Below are 13,133 nucleotides of genomic sequence, written 5' to 3'. Positions count from 1 at the left end.
TATATATATATACATATATATAAAACATGTTTAACTCTTTATTCTCTGTGTAATTGATTTATGTTTAACTGTTTCTTGCAAATAGCTAGCCATCTTTCAATATCAGCACCACTTACTGAATAAGATTTTCTCCTTCACTTGTGCATTCCGCCTCCTTTCCTTATAAAAGGCAGTTTGAGGATTTTACTTTATTTGTCTTTCTTATAAGAATTGATTGGTGCTTTATTGATCTCCCTGGCTCCTGGAAAGGTGAAAATTGTGGAAAAAAAAAATCCTTTGTTGTACATATCTAAGAACAACCATTTGTCTTCCCTTTCTTTCTGTCATTTTATCTTGTTGATCAAAACAGGATAGCTATTACTGGACATTTTAATGAGCATTCTGAAAAATGAATTTCTACTGGTTATTTCCTGTCTTAGCAGTTATAATGAAGCATGCAATTTTCTAACCTTTCCAGCTGCCAGAATGCACTAGAGATGAGTATTAGGTATTTTCAAGGAATCTGAGTGGGATGGAGAAATATTCCCACTAGATATGTAGCCATGCCTTAATTTATATGCACCTTACTAACCCTGTGAGGAGGGTGGGACCCATGAATCCTGGACAATTTGGCCAAAGTTATGGCTTCTCTTTAGCCATAAGTTTACTTCCAAAAGTTTACTGTTTTTGGTGCGAGAGAAGAATGACATAACTCATATCTTAATATCTTCGGTAGAGGACTATTCGCCTACTTTTTTCCCTAGAAGAGACTGTCGTGTGTATAATTTTCAGAATGGCCTTAAATCCTATTTGAAGTGGGGTGAATGGATAGATGGGTAGGTGGTAGATGGAAGGAAATTACAATTTTCGAAGCTTGCTTTCTGAATTGATATATTTTTTGATAAGTTATAGTTTTATCTCTGCTGGAACCATCAATCAATACTCCCCCTTTTCAGCCATAAATTGATGGGGTTATCTCCTTTAGTTTACAGTATTTTGTTATTTTACATCAAAAATAATTCTTAACATTTTTCCCCTGGCTAGGTATCTATGAGCACAAATTCATAGCTAGTGCAAAAGCAGGAGAAGGAAGCTGTTAAAAGCCTAGACTTTGGAAACAGATGTCCTGGGTGTTAGCGTGTCTCCTTCGCTTTCTAATCATGTGACTTAGAGCAAGTCACTTAACTCTGAGTCCCATGCCCCTCCTTAGTAACATGGAGATGGTAATAGTACCCACTATAGAGATGGTCTGAGCATTGGAGATAATTTTAGTGTTAGTAAAGTGCTTAGAACAGTGTGTGGCACGTAGTAAGCCCTATGAGTGCTTGACAAGTAAAGGTTCTCACCTGTGATAGTTCAGTTATGAACAATGGTGATTTTCACTAATAGGGAGGTGAAAACATTGTCACTTCTTTATAAATTAGATGTTGACATTTATTGCCAGAATAAATCTTGATGTCAGTTTGACTTATATTCCTGATATTTTAGGTTGGTGCAAATGTAATTGCAGTTTTTGCCACTAAAAGTAATGACAAAGCTACAATTACTTTTGCACCGACTTAATACTTTGTTAATAATTCCTCAGATATTTAAAAATATCATATCTAAAATTGTCTATTTGCCAGGCATTGTGCCAAGTGCTTTACATGAACTTTATTTAAAGCTCTCACAACAACACTAAGAAGGTAGGCAATATTTTTATCCTATCATACAGAAGAGGAAACTAACTGACGTAGTGATATGATAGGTAACTGTCTAGGGCACACAGCCGGTAAATGGTGCTGGGAGCACATGCAGGTGTGTCTGAGTCCAGATGGCTTCTCAGATTCTTATACTGTCCTGCATGGGAACAAGAAGGGAGAGGGAACGCTGAAAGTGTTAGGGAATACACTGTCTATTTTTCTTGTTTCCTCAGTAATAACAGGATACCTACAGAAGGATATACCAACAATTGGAGGGAGAAGACTAAGGGCTAATGCAAGGTGGCTGCATTAGCGGTCATTGCTATTTGAGTATAAGAGAGAATGCTTTGTGATAGAGATTTTCCTGTGTATTTACATATGTTAATACAAACTCATATACCACCTCAACTATTTCAAAGGCTGTTGTGTGACAAAATGAGTTAATCGATGAAAACCATTCTGCACAGATTATGGCACACAGCAAGGGCTCAACAGGTGTTAGCAATGACTGATACTGACACTGCAGTTGACCCTCCGTCCTCAGAGATACTCTTCTAGCTTGCTGAATTTATAGAGGTTTACTCAAAGTCACATAAATGGTTCATGGTGGAAAAATCTTTGGTCTGATCCAGCTTTCTCTAAGGTCAGCTTTATCTGATGGCTTCATTCTACAAACCAAATCATCTTTCCCCATACTCCACCAAATTGCTGGAAAAGTCTCAGAGGCCCAGCTTAGTCTATGAGCTGAATGTTGGTTTTATACCCTGAAATAAATTTGCAATAGGTTTTTCCTGTGTAACTTGTGAAAACCCCAGCCTCACTTCAAATCCAGCCTTGAAAGTGATCTAATCTGTTTACAAAGATACTTACCTACCACAGTGCTTGGCACAATTTCAAAAATTGTATATTTTCTTCCCCACGTCCTCCCCTTGTATGGGGTCCAGATATTACTATGCATTAATGAATGTAAAAGCAATTCTTTCAATATCTGTTTACTGTCCTAGAGCAGACAGTTTGACTGCTTGAAGGTATCTGTTTTCCTGCATGCATATTCAAGTTAAATTCACAGTTTCCCTACTTTGAAAAACAGTTTTCTTGGAAATAAAATGTCTAGACAGACTTTGAAACTGAAAAACTGCTGCTTTGCCTCAGGTATTTTTGCTTGAAAACTGATACTTTCATGAATATTTGATTTTTTAAAAACTTGGACAAGATGATTGCTATTTTCAGTTTGTTCTTACAAAAGTAATGTAATTTTAGTTTTGAGAGAAAGTATAACTTTTTCTATCAGTGAAAGTTAATTTTTATGACTTTTATCTCTATTTTTGTATTGTCAGTTTAAATCTCTTGTAGAATTCAAATGTAGAATTCCAAAGGTGTTTCCCTTCCCACTTTTTTTGTCCCCTTCTGTTGCTATAAAGGCCTTAGGAATTCATTATTGCAAGAGCAAATGTGTTGCAGAAATTTTAGCAGTGCATGCTATCAAGTAGTGTATAAGGATGAATCAATGAGTTCAAATGGCCAGATGCTTTTAATAGTGATACGTGCTTTTAAAATCGTTTAATTAAGAGGCTGTCTAATCTGCGAATCTGAATACAGACTTCATTATGATTTTGATGTGTGACTGTAGATATATAATTTGGGAGTTCCCTGATTCTTTAGCTACAAAGTTGTAATGTCATTAAAGGAAATTATGAATAAGAAGTTAAATAAGAGTATTGTTTAATTTTTAACTATTACGAAAATGATCACCAATATTTATTTGATGGATTACGTTGATGGAAATAACAATGGTGACTATACAAAGGGCTTCCTGTATGCCAGGCACTTGGCCGGGTCTTTGTTATTTCATTTCATTTCATCTTCATTTTTAGGAAAATCTGGTTTTGCTGAAATCCTCAGCTAGTAAATTGTAGAGCAAAGACCCAGATCAGCTGTCCTACTCCCCACTCAGGCTCTGAACCACTCTTACTCCACAGCTCCTGCACTAGTGCATTCTGCCGTACAAGGCTATGTGAGGCTATTTACATGGTATTTTCAACAGTTTAATCCACATAGTGACTCCATGAAAAATATAATAGAAGCCTTACCTCCATTTTACAGGGAAGAAAATATATGTTAAGGAAGAAGAAATTATTCCAAGGTTTCACAGTTGGCACATGATAGAGTCCTCTTTGTTATTCTTTTGGAGATCTAATAATGCCATAAATGAAGGATTTTCCTATGGGTTACTTTTATACTACATGGGGAGGGTGTTTTACATGTATTGAAATGCATTAGAAATTTTTATCATATCATTTAAAATTGCTGTATCATATGGTCTTGTGATGACTCAGAATTCCTTAAATGACTTTTCTCTTTCTTAAAACAAAATCTTAGCAGTACCCCTGCAAAGTACCAGTGTGAAACATCATAACATAGGTTATTCTAGCCAAAAGTGAGGTGAGGACAGCTTTAAACTGTTCAGGCACATTAAAATCAAATCAGTGGCGGAGATGCTGGCAGCTATTCAGGAAAGATGTCTCTTTAGTACATTAAAAAATCTTATCCCCTACTGAGGATGATCAAGAATTTGGGCATATTCCTGTCTATAGCCAGAGAACAGAGGAAAGAATCAGTTTTATCACAATGTCAGTGCTGAGCAGCACATGACTCTTTTTTAAAAAAACTGTATGTTTCTTAATTTTTCCAGGGATTTTTAATTCATTTTTCTTATTGTCATATACACCTTCCAACTTTAGGAAATATATGCTTTATTAAGATAATTATAATTTAAAATTCAGAGACCTGAACCATTCATGACATTGATGCTTAAATGGATGTTAGAAATGTTATTGCAAGAAAATGTATACTGACCCCCATAGCTGATTTGTCATGTTTAGTGTTTTTATTTTTGCCTGCCCTTCAACAATAGCTTCTGCAGTATCAACCTAAATGATATGTCAAGCTAGTAAATGTGAGCTGGTTTAGCAAGTGAAAGCATAGCTTAAATATTAAATAGCTCTAATATAAAATTATGAATCAATATATTAAAGAGTAAGAACATTAATGCAATTAGCAAAATTTAGTGTTTAATAAAGAAATATATGTGGCTTTTAAGTTAGATGGTATGTCATTCAATGACCAGATAAGGACTAAGTTTAGGTGCAGTTTATTCAGTTTATGATGTGTGCATTAGAAAAATAAGATGAAAACAAAATACTTTATTTAAAGAAACTTTGATAAAACAATATATAATGTATGGACATAAGGAAACCTAAATTCTCAGGGATTATAGGGGAAACCAAGGCATGAGGTTACCCAACAGGTAACCTTAGAATATAATCTCACCTGGCTCAGTACAGGTAGGAGAGCATGAAAGCAGGTGAATGGGCAGTGAGCATGGGCCTGAGGAGAAATGAATTTGCCCCACTTTCTTGCTAAATAAACATGCTTTTGGATGCCGACATCAAGAGAGTGGTACGTGAAGTACTGTAAATATTTGCTTTATTGTCTGCATGGTGTGACTGCATTCTGCTCATTTGCAGGTGGGCAGTGGGCATTCCGATGAGGCAGCCTTAATCCTCCACAGAAAAGGATTTGATTGTCGGTTCTCTAGCAAAGGCACAGGGCTGCATTGTTCTACTACTCAGGGAAAGGTAAGTTGAAAAGGTTATTTTTGCTTACTGAGTTAGTGTGCTTTGAAATCATCTTTTTGCAAAGGTCTTGACCATAGATCATGTTTCATTGCCTCTTTACTGTCTCATTTTCCTCAGTCTGCAGATTAGTTTGAACTCCCCATCTTAAAAATGCACTGTCTCAAAACTTCAGTCTCCTTTCCTTGTCAACATCAAAAGGCATAGCTGGAATTTATGCGCATTTGAAGGCAATGCTCTTGTCATTTCCTAGGCCTTCTATTTCCAACCTACAAAGCACCTTGTTCCCAGACCCCTAGTTTTCTCCTCCCCTGAACCACACATGTCATCTAGTTCAGCATTACAGAGTCCAAAGCAAGTGTATAATAACTGAAGCTGATAGGGGTAGCCATAAAGAAGCAACTGGGAACATTGAGACTATAGGCTAGTGGGATAATCCATCCACAGCCCAAGAGACAGCTGTGCATAGCACCAGTCAGTTGTTTTCCCTTGGGAAATAAATGTAGGTCTTGGTCTTCTGATTAATGCAGATTTGCATATGAGTCAACACTGTGCAGGCCAAACAGATCCTCAGTCTGAGCACAGCTTGCTGGCTGCCTATTTTTTATTTCTCTTCAAGTTGGTCTTTCTGGCAGTTCCATCAAGCCTGTCCTTGGAAGGAAACAAACCTCCAATCTCCTGCCTCTGTCACTGAGTGGGCCATGACTCAGAGAAGGCAGCTGGGCCGATTTAGGTACACAGGCAGGTCTGCCTCACCAGGCAGCTCAGCTAACTCAGCTTTCCTCCCAAACCCCATAAATAATGCTGTAGACCAGACTCAAGTGAGTCAGTTCCAACCCTACAAATTTGCATGTGTTTAGGGTCTGAAAAGAAAAGAAAAATGTGGTAGGAGCCCTGAACTTACTTACTGAGATTAGCTTCTATATTCTTTTACCCTACCCTGCTTGGAACTGATGCCAAGAAAGTGCCAATATTATTATTACTTTTTAATTATACTATATTTGCACTCTATCGTATTGCTGATGATCTAAGTATATACTTGGTTCTGAACATTATGACATTAAAGAGTCATAAGGGGATTATACGATCCAGAGAGACATGTAACATGACAGTGGTAAGGGAAATACTTTCCAAATGACCTGCCCATCTCTATAGACTGGGACTCAGATGACATAATGAACCTTCCTTGCAGTGAACCTGTGTGCTCTCAACTCTGTTGGAACAGGAAAAAGTAGATGAGGCCACCACTGTCAGGGATAAGTATTGACTAAAAGAGAGTAAGGATGTTTTTAAAGCTTCTTGGCCATTGAATGTCCTTTCTTTTATTTCAAAAGCCCCTGTGCATGATAAAATCCTAAAGCAATACAAAAAGGAATGTGGAATATGTTGCTCATGACCATTACTGTTTTTCTGTTTCCTTCCAAGGATAGTCTGTATGTCCAAGTGGGTATATATGTATATTTAATTCACCATTTTTTCCTTAGAATTTATGTATATATATTTAATAATTTATATATGTATATTTAATCCACCCTTTTTTCCTCAAAAGAGAAGTTCAACATACTGTTTTATTCCTTCTCATTCTAATTTTCACTGAATATATAGTTTTGCTGCTAATCTTCAAAGTTGATCTAAATATGCAAATTTTATCATTTACTTTTCAGATGTTGGTACAGAAACTTTTTAACAAGTTTATTGTCGAGAGTCTCACACCTTCATCATTATCCTTGATGCATTCACCTCCTGGGGCTCAAAATATAAGTGAGATCAACTTGAGTCCAATGGAAATTAGCACATTCCAAATCCGGTTGAGGTGAACCTGACTTTCACATTTGGGTTAGGAATCATTGGCTTTTATACCTTTCTTGGTTTGACGTGCAATAAAGAAGCACATTATTTTAGCTTCTGGCTACTGTGAGAACATGAATTCTGTGATTCTGTGATTTTTTTTTTTTTACCACTACAGTAAGAAAAAAAAAAAGCCATGCTATCAACCAAGTTTCTTTTCCTTTTTTTAAAATTTCCTCCCATGAACTACCACCATCAGTATGAATTGATGCAACAAATGAAGAAATATTTAAAGACAACCTCTCAACAGATTGTATCTCAGGTTAAATGCTAATTAATTATGTCTGTGTTGGGGGTTGTGAAGAGATTCTTACAAGTATTTGTGTGGTGATCCTTCATTAGTTCTACAAAAACACCTATTTGGCTGAAATGGAATAAAATGTTTGTGGGTAATAGCTAATGGCCAAAATAGTTGCAATCATTCATACTAGTTAGAAAAATTACATGTTGAAATAAGTGGAAAAGTGCAATCCATCCACCCTTATGATTAACATAGTTGATTTTTATACCTTTTTCTGGTGTACCTCTTGACCTTTTCCTTCCTTTCCTACCCTTTGTAAGTATTTCCAGAAATACCTGATTTTGAATCATTCAACAGTAGAAAAAGAGACATATTTTCATTACTTGACAATGTGGGATGGGTGCAATTTATTCCATCTTCACTAAAATAGAAGCAATTCCATAGGTACCATAAATCTATTTTAGGTACCACAAGGTGTCTTTTTACACAGCTCATTTGAATACAGGTGTTCCGAGATGGGGTTTCTATTTTAAAATTACCATATCAAAATAAATGTGCCTTATTTTTTTATGAGTCTTATTAAATCGGTGTCCATATTACTGTTTGGGGAAGAGGGGATGTTGTGGGATTGGAGAGAGGGTGGGTACTTTCTATGACACCTAAATTGTGTAATTTTTGCCTGACAATGCTGGCCACATTCTGATCTGTTTCATTAAATTTGTGGCGATGTTACTCTAAACATTTTGACTATTTGAATGTACTGAGATGTCAGAAAACAAAACAAGGAAGGAAAATATTATTAATTAAAATATGCTGCTGCCAAGGAAACTGCAACTTGAAGCAAGGATTTTGTAACATGCAAAATCCAGCTACTGTTTCCATTTCACAGTAGTTCACTATATTAAAGAGAGAATGCTTTAAAATTGACCCCCTTTTGAAACTCACTTTTACGTAGTTCATCGTGGTTTATCTTACTAAGGAATATATTTGTTCATTCAGTTCCCATTCAGTTCTCAACTTGTATGTGTTAACCTTAAGTAAAGTTCTGAGCCCATGTGCCATCACAATACGTTTAATAAAATTTATTTGAAATTATTGTTTCCTTAACATTAAAATAATAGCAACATTTAGAATATTGAATTTTAGCATAGAAAGGAGTCTTTGAGTGTATACAGATTTTAAAATTCTCTTTGAGTTAATTTTCATATTAAGTGGCTTTCAACCTCCACTTACCTCTTGTCATTTCAACATATTTATAGAGAAATTGAAACTCAATTTCTCTTTCACCATATAGTTTGATTATCATTTGGATTTTCACTCAAGATACAGCTCCTAAGATTATTGTTATGTTAAAGTCATAAACTCCTTTGCCTTTAATAATTAAGGAACTAATACCAATGTTGATAAAGATATTACAAGAGGTAATTTCATGCAATAAACATGTACTGTAAGTTTTCTTCCACACTTTTGGGGAATAAACAACTAAAAAAAGAAAAAGACTTCCTTTTTGTGGACATCTACAGATGTTAGGGTTGCCAGAAGCAAATCCCAGGAATGAGATCAGTATTTTCATTGCATCTTAAATGTAAAACTTTCCTGTGGGAGTTCCGTGTGTTCTGTGGTTAAGTGGGTGTGCCTAATCATTGTGGAAATTCTGAGCAGATGAAATTAAAAAAATCTTGATGCAATAACAGTGGTTTTGCCACTTCTGGTTGTTTAAGATGGATCTGTCCCATGTCAGTCTGGGGTTTTATTCAGTGTGTGTTGCTACCAGCAGTTCACAGGTAGAGCAGAAATTCTCTTTAACCAGCAAGTTTCTGCTTTTTAAGGTTACTTTTAGAATAAATCATCAGGGAAATGAAGAGAGGATGCTTTTGCTTTGGGTTATGGTCAAAAACTGATTAAATAATGTAATGTCTCTGGCATACACTAAAAACCATACACTTCATTTGTGATCTCAGTGGCATATTTATTAGATTTCATTAAATTTATTTTTCCAGATGTTCGGTTGACCAAATAGTTCAGTGCTTTTATTTATTTTTTATTTTTTTGGAAATTTTGAGTTTATGACTGCAGTGTTAAGAACTTAGCATCCTTGTTTTCTACAAATACTGATTAAAATAAAATGCTGTAAAATGTGTTGTAAAACATTATCATTATCTTCCCATGCCTTTGTTGTACTTGTGCCGAAATGTTTTTATGTTTCTTTGTCTGGAGGAAAATGTTTGCTTTTATTTTGACCATTTTGTTCACCTTGGAATCAACAGGTTTTGATATTTTCTCTTGGAAGATTTTATATCTTTTTGGGAATATGTAATATAAGATCTCTAATAAAAGATAATCTTATCATGCGCATGGTCCTCTAGAGTACTTCTTGATCGTATTTTGTCAACATGTATTAAGACATAATGAAGGGTTAGGGGAGTACTGAGGGCCTGCTCTTTATTCCTTCATGATGGATTGCTGTTTCTTTAGTCCAGTTAGAAAATGTAGTTGTAGAGAGAAGGTTGTAGATGGGTAGTGGTGAGTGTTACATCTGGGTTTGGAGGCACCTTTCAGGTAAAGTCTAGGGACCTTCCTAGATGGAGGTGGAGGTGGGCACAGGTGGAGAATAAATATTCTGGGAGGTACACATGGCTTTGCCAGGTAAACAGTACATGTTAACTAGGAAATCTGCACTTGGTTTGAATAACTTATGCAGTAAATAAATGAATCCACTTAAGGCTAACCACGGTGGCTCACACCTGTAATCCCAACACTGTGGGAGGCCAAGGTGGGTGGATCACTTGAGGTCAGGAGTTTGAGACCAGCCTGGCTAACATGGTGAAACCCTGTTTCTACTAAACATAGAAAAATTAGCCAGGCATGGTGGCGGACACCTGTAATCCCAGCTACTTGGGAGGCTGAGGCAGGAGAATTGCTTGAACCCAGAACATGGAGGTTGCAGTCTGCTAAGACTGCGCCACAGCACTTCAGCCTGGGCAATAAGAGTGAAAAAAAGAAAAATTAATCCAGTTACATACACACAGGAGTGTAACAATCTATAGACATTAATGAAAATAGATTTCATTGAGAAATAATAAGACTTAAGTCTTTGGCTCCATAAAATTAGATCATTAACATGTTAAAATAATTTGAATATTAAAATTGGTAAAGAAAAATTTTAGGTGGGCACATGTTTACAATGCCTTTTACAAACCTTCAAATCAGACTAACAAAGGACAGTTATGATGTTGAAAAGTTGGATCATAAGGGAGTAGAAGGAATTACCAAGTACCCTGTTACTACCATGTATCAAAGCAGAAAACAAACATCTTAAGAGAGGTTGTAAAGGGCGAGACCTCCAGTGCACACTAGATGAAGCAAAAAGGAAATTGTAACTACCCAGTGACTAATGTTCAAGGTAGATAGCACTCCAAATACAGCTCTTACCAGGCATGAGATGCCATCTAGGCTCTGTCTGGATCTCTTGGTTTTTCTTTCCCCTGAGTTGTCCTCATTCTTGGACAAAGTCTGCCCATTGGATGGCAGCAGGCACAGACTGGCATCCAGACAGCTCAGAGACCTCAGTGGAAAGGGCACTTTTTTTTATCTATACTTTTATCTAATTTTTTCAGCAAATGTCCTGGGATTTATGGTTCTCATCTGGCTCATATGCTAATGATTATGACTAGGAGTATAAACTTAGGTTCAACTGAATCACATGGAGAAATCGTTGAAAATAGTGCCTCACCTCCAACCGAAAGAAAATGGAGTCCTACAACCAGAGAAATGGGAGTTGGATGCCCAGATGCTTTGGATACTAGGAAGAACACGGTAGAAATACATGCAGAGGAAAACCAAATGGAGATTGCAGATTTAAAGGAAGCTGAAAACACACCCAGTTTGAGTTTCAGGAAAGGTCCCATAGAAGAAGTGGACTTGAGATAATCAATTCTTAAAAGATGAATTTGATTTTAGCAGGTAGAGACAATATGTATCTCTGTTAAAATAAAAAGGGGGTGGGGAGAGACATGATAACAGCAAATCCTAGAGAACTAGAAGTAGTTTCTTCTGTCTGAGGTAGTGCTGTCCTATAAACCTTTCTTTGATCATGGAAGTGTTTATACTTGCTCTGTCCAGTGTGGTAGCCACTTGCCTCTATTAGCTCTTAAATATTTGATATCTGGTTAGTACAACTAAGGAACTGAGTATCTTAATTAAATTTCAGTAGCAACATGTGGCTACTGTGTCTGAAGCACATAGTTACTTATAAGATATTAGTAGAAAGTACAATGGAAAATTTAAGGCCACATTTTGCCAGAATCCTGCTGCTACTCAAAGTATGGTCCTCATCCTAGAAAAAGCATTGGCATTACCTGAAATGTGTTAGAAATGAAGACTCACAGGTCTCACCCCGGATCTACTGAATCGGAATCTGCATTTTCACAAGATTCCCCCAGTAATTCATGTGCTCATTAAAGCTCCCTAGCACATTTTTCAAGAAGTCAGGGTCTCTGTCTTGTAAAACTTTTTTTTTTTTTTTTTTTTTTTTGATAGGAGCTAGAGGTGGAAAACTTTTTCTAAATAACTCTTTAAGTCCCACCCTTACAATCTCCGCTGCCTGAAAACATCCCATAAAATCTGTGCACTTGTCCTAACACCAGCCAATTACAAGCTATTTTCGGTCCTACCCACTTCTAAAAAGTGACATTTGAAAATCTTCTGTTTCTCTTGGGAAAATGTAGACACATACTAACCTGGATTAACACAGAAAATTTGCCATGGCCTACGAGCCCTACCTGGTCTGTCCCTGCCCTTCCACATATGTGAACTTTATTGTGTGTGTTGCTTAAAAAAAATTTTCCTGACTTAAGCCAGTCTTGCCTTCTACCACTCTCCCTTACTCACAGTTGTCTAGGATTTTCGGGTCTCTAGCTCACCAAGATCATTTCTCTTAAGGGCCTTGCACTTGCCTCTGCTTCAAAGGCTCCGCCCTAAGATCTCCCAGTGGCAGCCCTCCTCCTGTCCTTCTCATCTTGGTTCAGTTGTCATCTTCTTAAGGCCCTCTTCTCTTGACCAGCTACTTTATCAGAGTCCTACCTCCACTCCTTCACTGAGTAATCTTTTCCTTGTAGCAGAGCCAAGCCCGAAATTTTGTTGGTTTGACTTCCCTACTAGAATGTAAGCTCCTCTGAGGGCAAGAACTGCAGCCGTCTTGCATTGTATCCCCACGCTTGGAACAGCAAGGGTTCTGTAAATATTTGTTCTATAAATGAATGATAGTGATTACCACCTGTAAATATAGATAAACAAGAATTATAATTTCAGAATAAAAGGCTGCAGAATCGCTTACGTCTATGTGTGTGTTTGTTCGTGTTATTTGCCTGCTCAAAACTCTCAGGGAATTCCCGTGGCCAGAAATGAATGTATACATTTTCAAGCTGTATTCCTAATCCCCTCAAAGGATATGACCTTGTGGAAAATACTGTAGGTTTATTAACAACCAAAAGCTGCCCCTTTACCGTCTTCTTCCTAAAAAACTCCGATTTTATTCAAGCATCAGGTAGCCATGAGTCTCAAAGGGTGAATCATGGTTGGTCTAAATTGATCATGATAATTTCCTTCTCCAGACTGCATTATTGATTTAGGAATTGACATGTTATACAACTCTGGCCAATCCAATGACCTATCATGGAAATTAGTTGGGAGCTTCTGGGACAGGCCTCTTTCCTCCCTCTCAAAAAGGGGAGAGCACCTTATTCTTGC

At 36.9% G+C, this 13,133-nt stretch overlaps 1 protein-coding gene across 1 annotated transcript in view; it reads left to right on the top strand.

Annotated features, from left to right (window-relative positions):
• MAN2A1 (mannosidase alpha class 2A member 1) overlaps positions 1 to 9,054 on the top strand; it is a 170,003-nt gene extending 160,949 nt beyond the window's left edge. Inside the window, exons 21-22 of the mRNA XM_017527221.2 lie at positions 5,189 to 5,299; positions 6,961 to 9,054. Of these exons, the coding sequence (XP_017382710.1) occupies positions 5,189 to 5,299; positions 6,961 to 7,113 (264 nt within the window). The 3' untranslated portion in view covers positions 7,114 to 9,054. The remainder of the gene's footprint in view (positions 1 to 5,188; positions 5,300 to 6,960) is intronic.
• The last annotated feature ends 4,079 nt before the right edge of the window (positions 9,055 to 13,133 follow it).

Source organism: Cebus imitator, unplaced genomic scaffold (assembly GCF_001604975.1).
Source record: "Cebus imitator isolate Cc_AM_T3 unplaced genomic scaffold, Cebus_imitator-1.0 Scaffold46, whole genome shotgun sequence".
Taxonomy (NCBI): domain Eukaryota; kingdom Metazoa; phylum Chordata; class Mammalia; order Primates; family Cebidae; genus Cebus; species Cebus imitator.
This window is presented reverse-complemented; position numbering and strand designations above follow the sequence as displayed.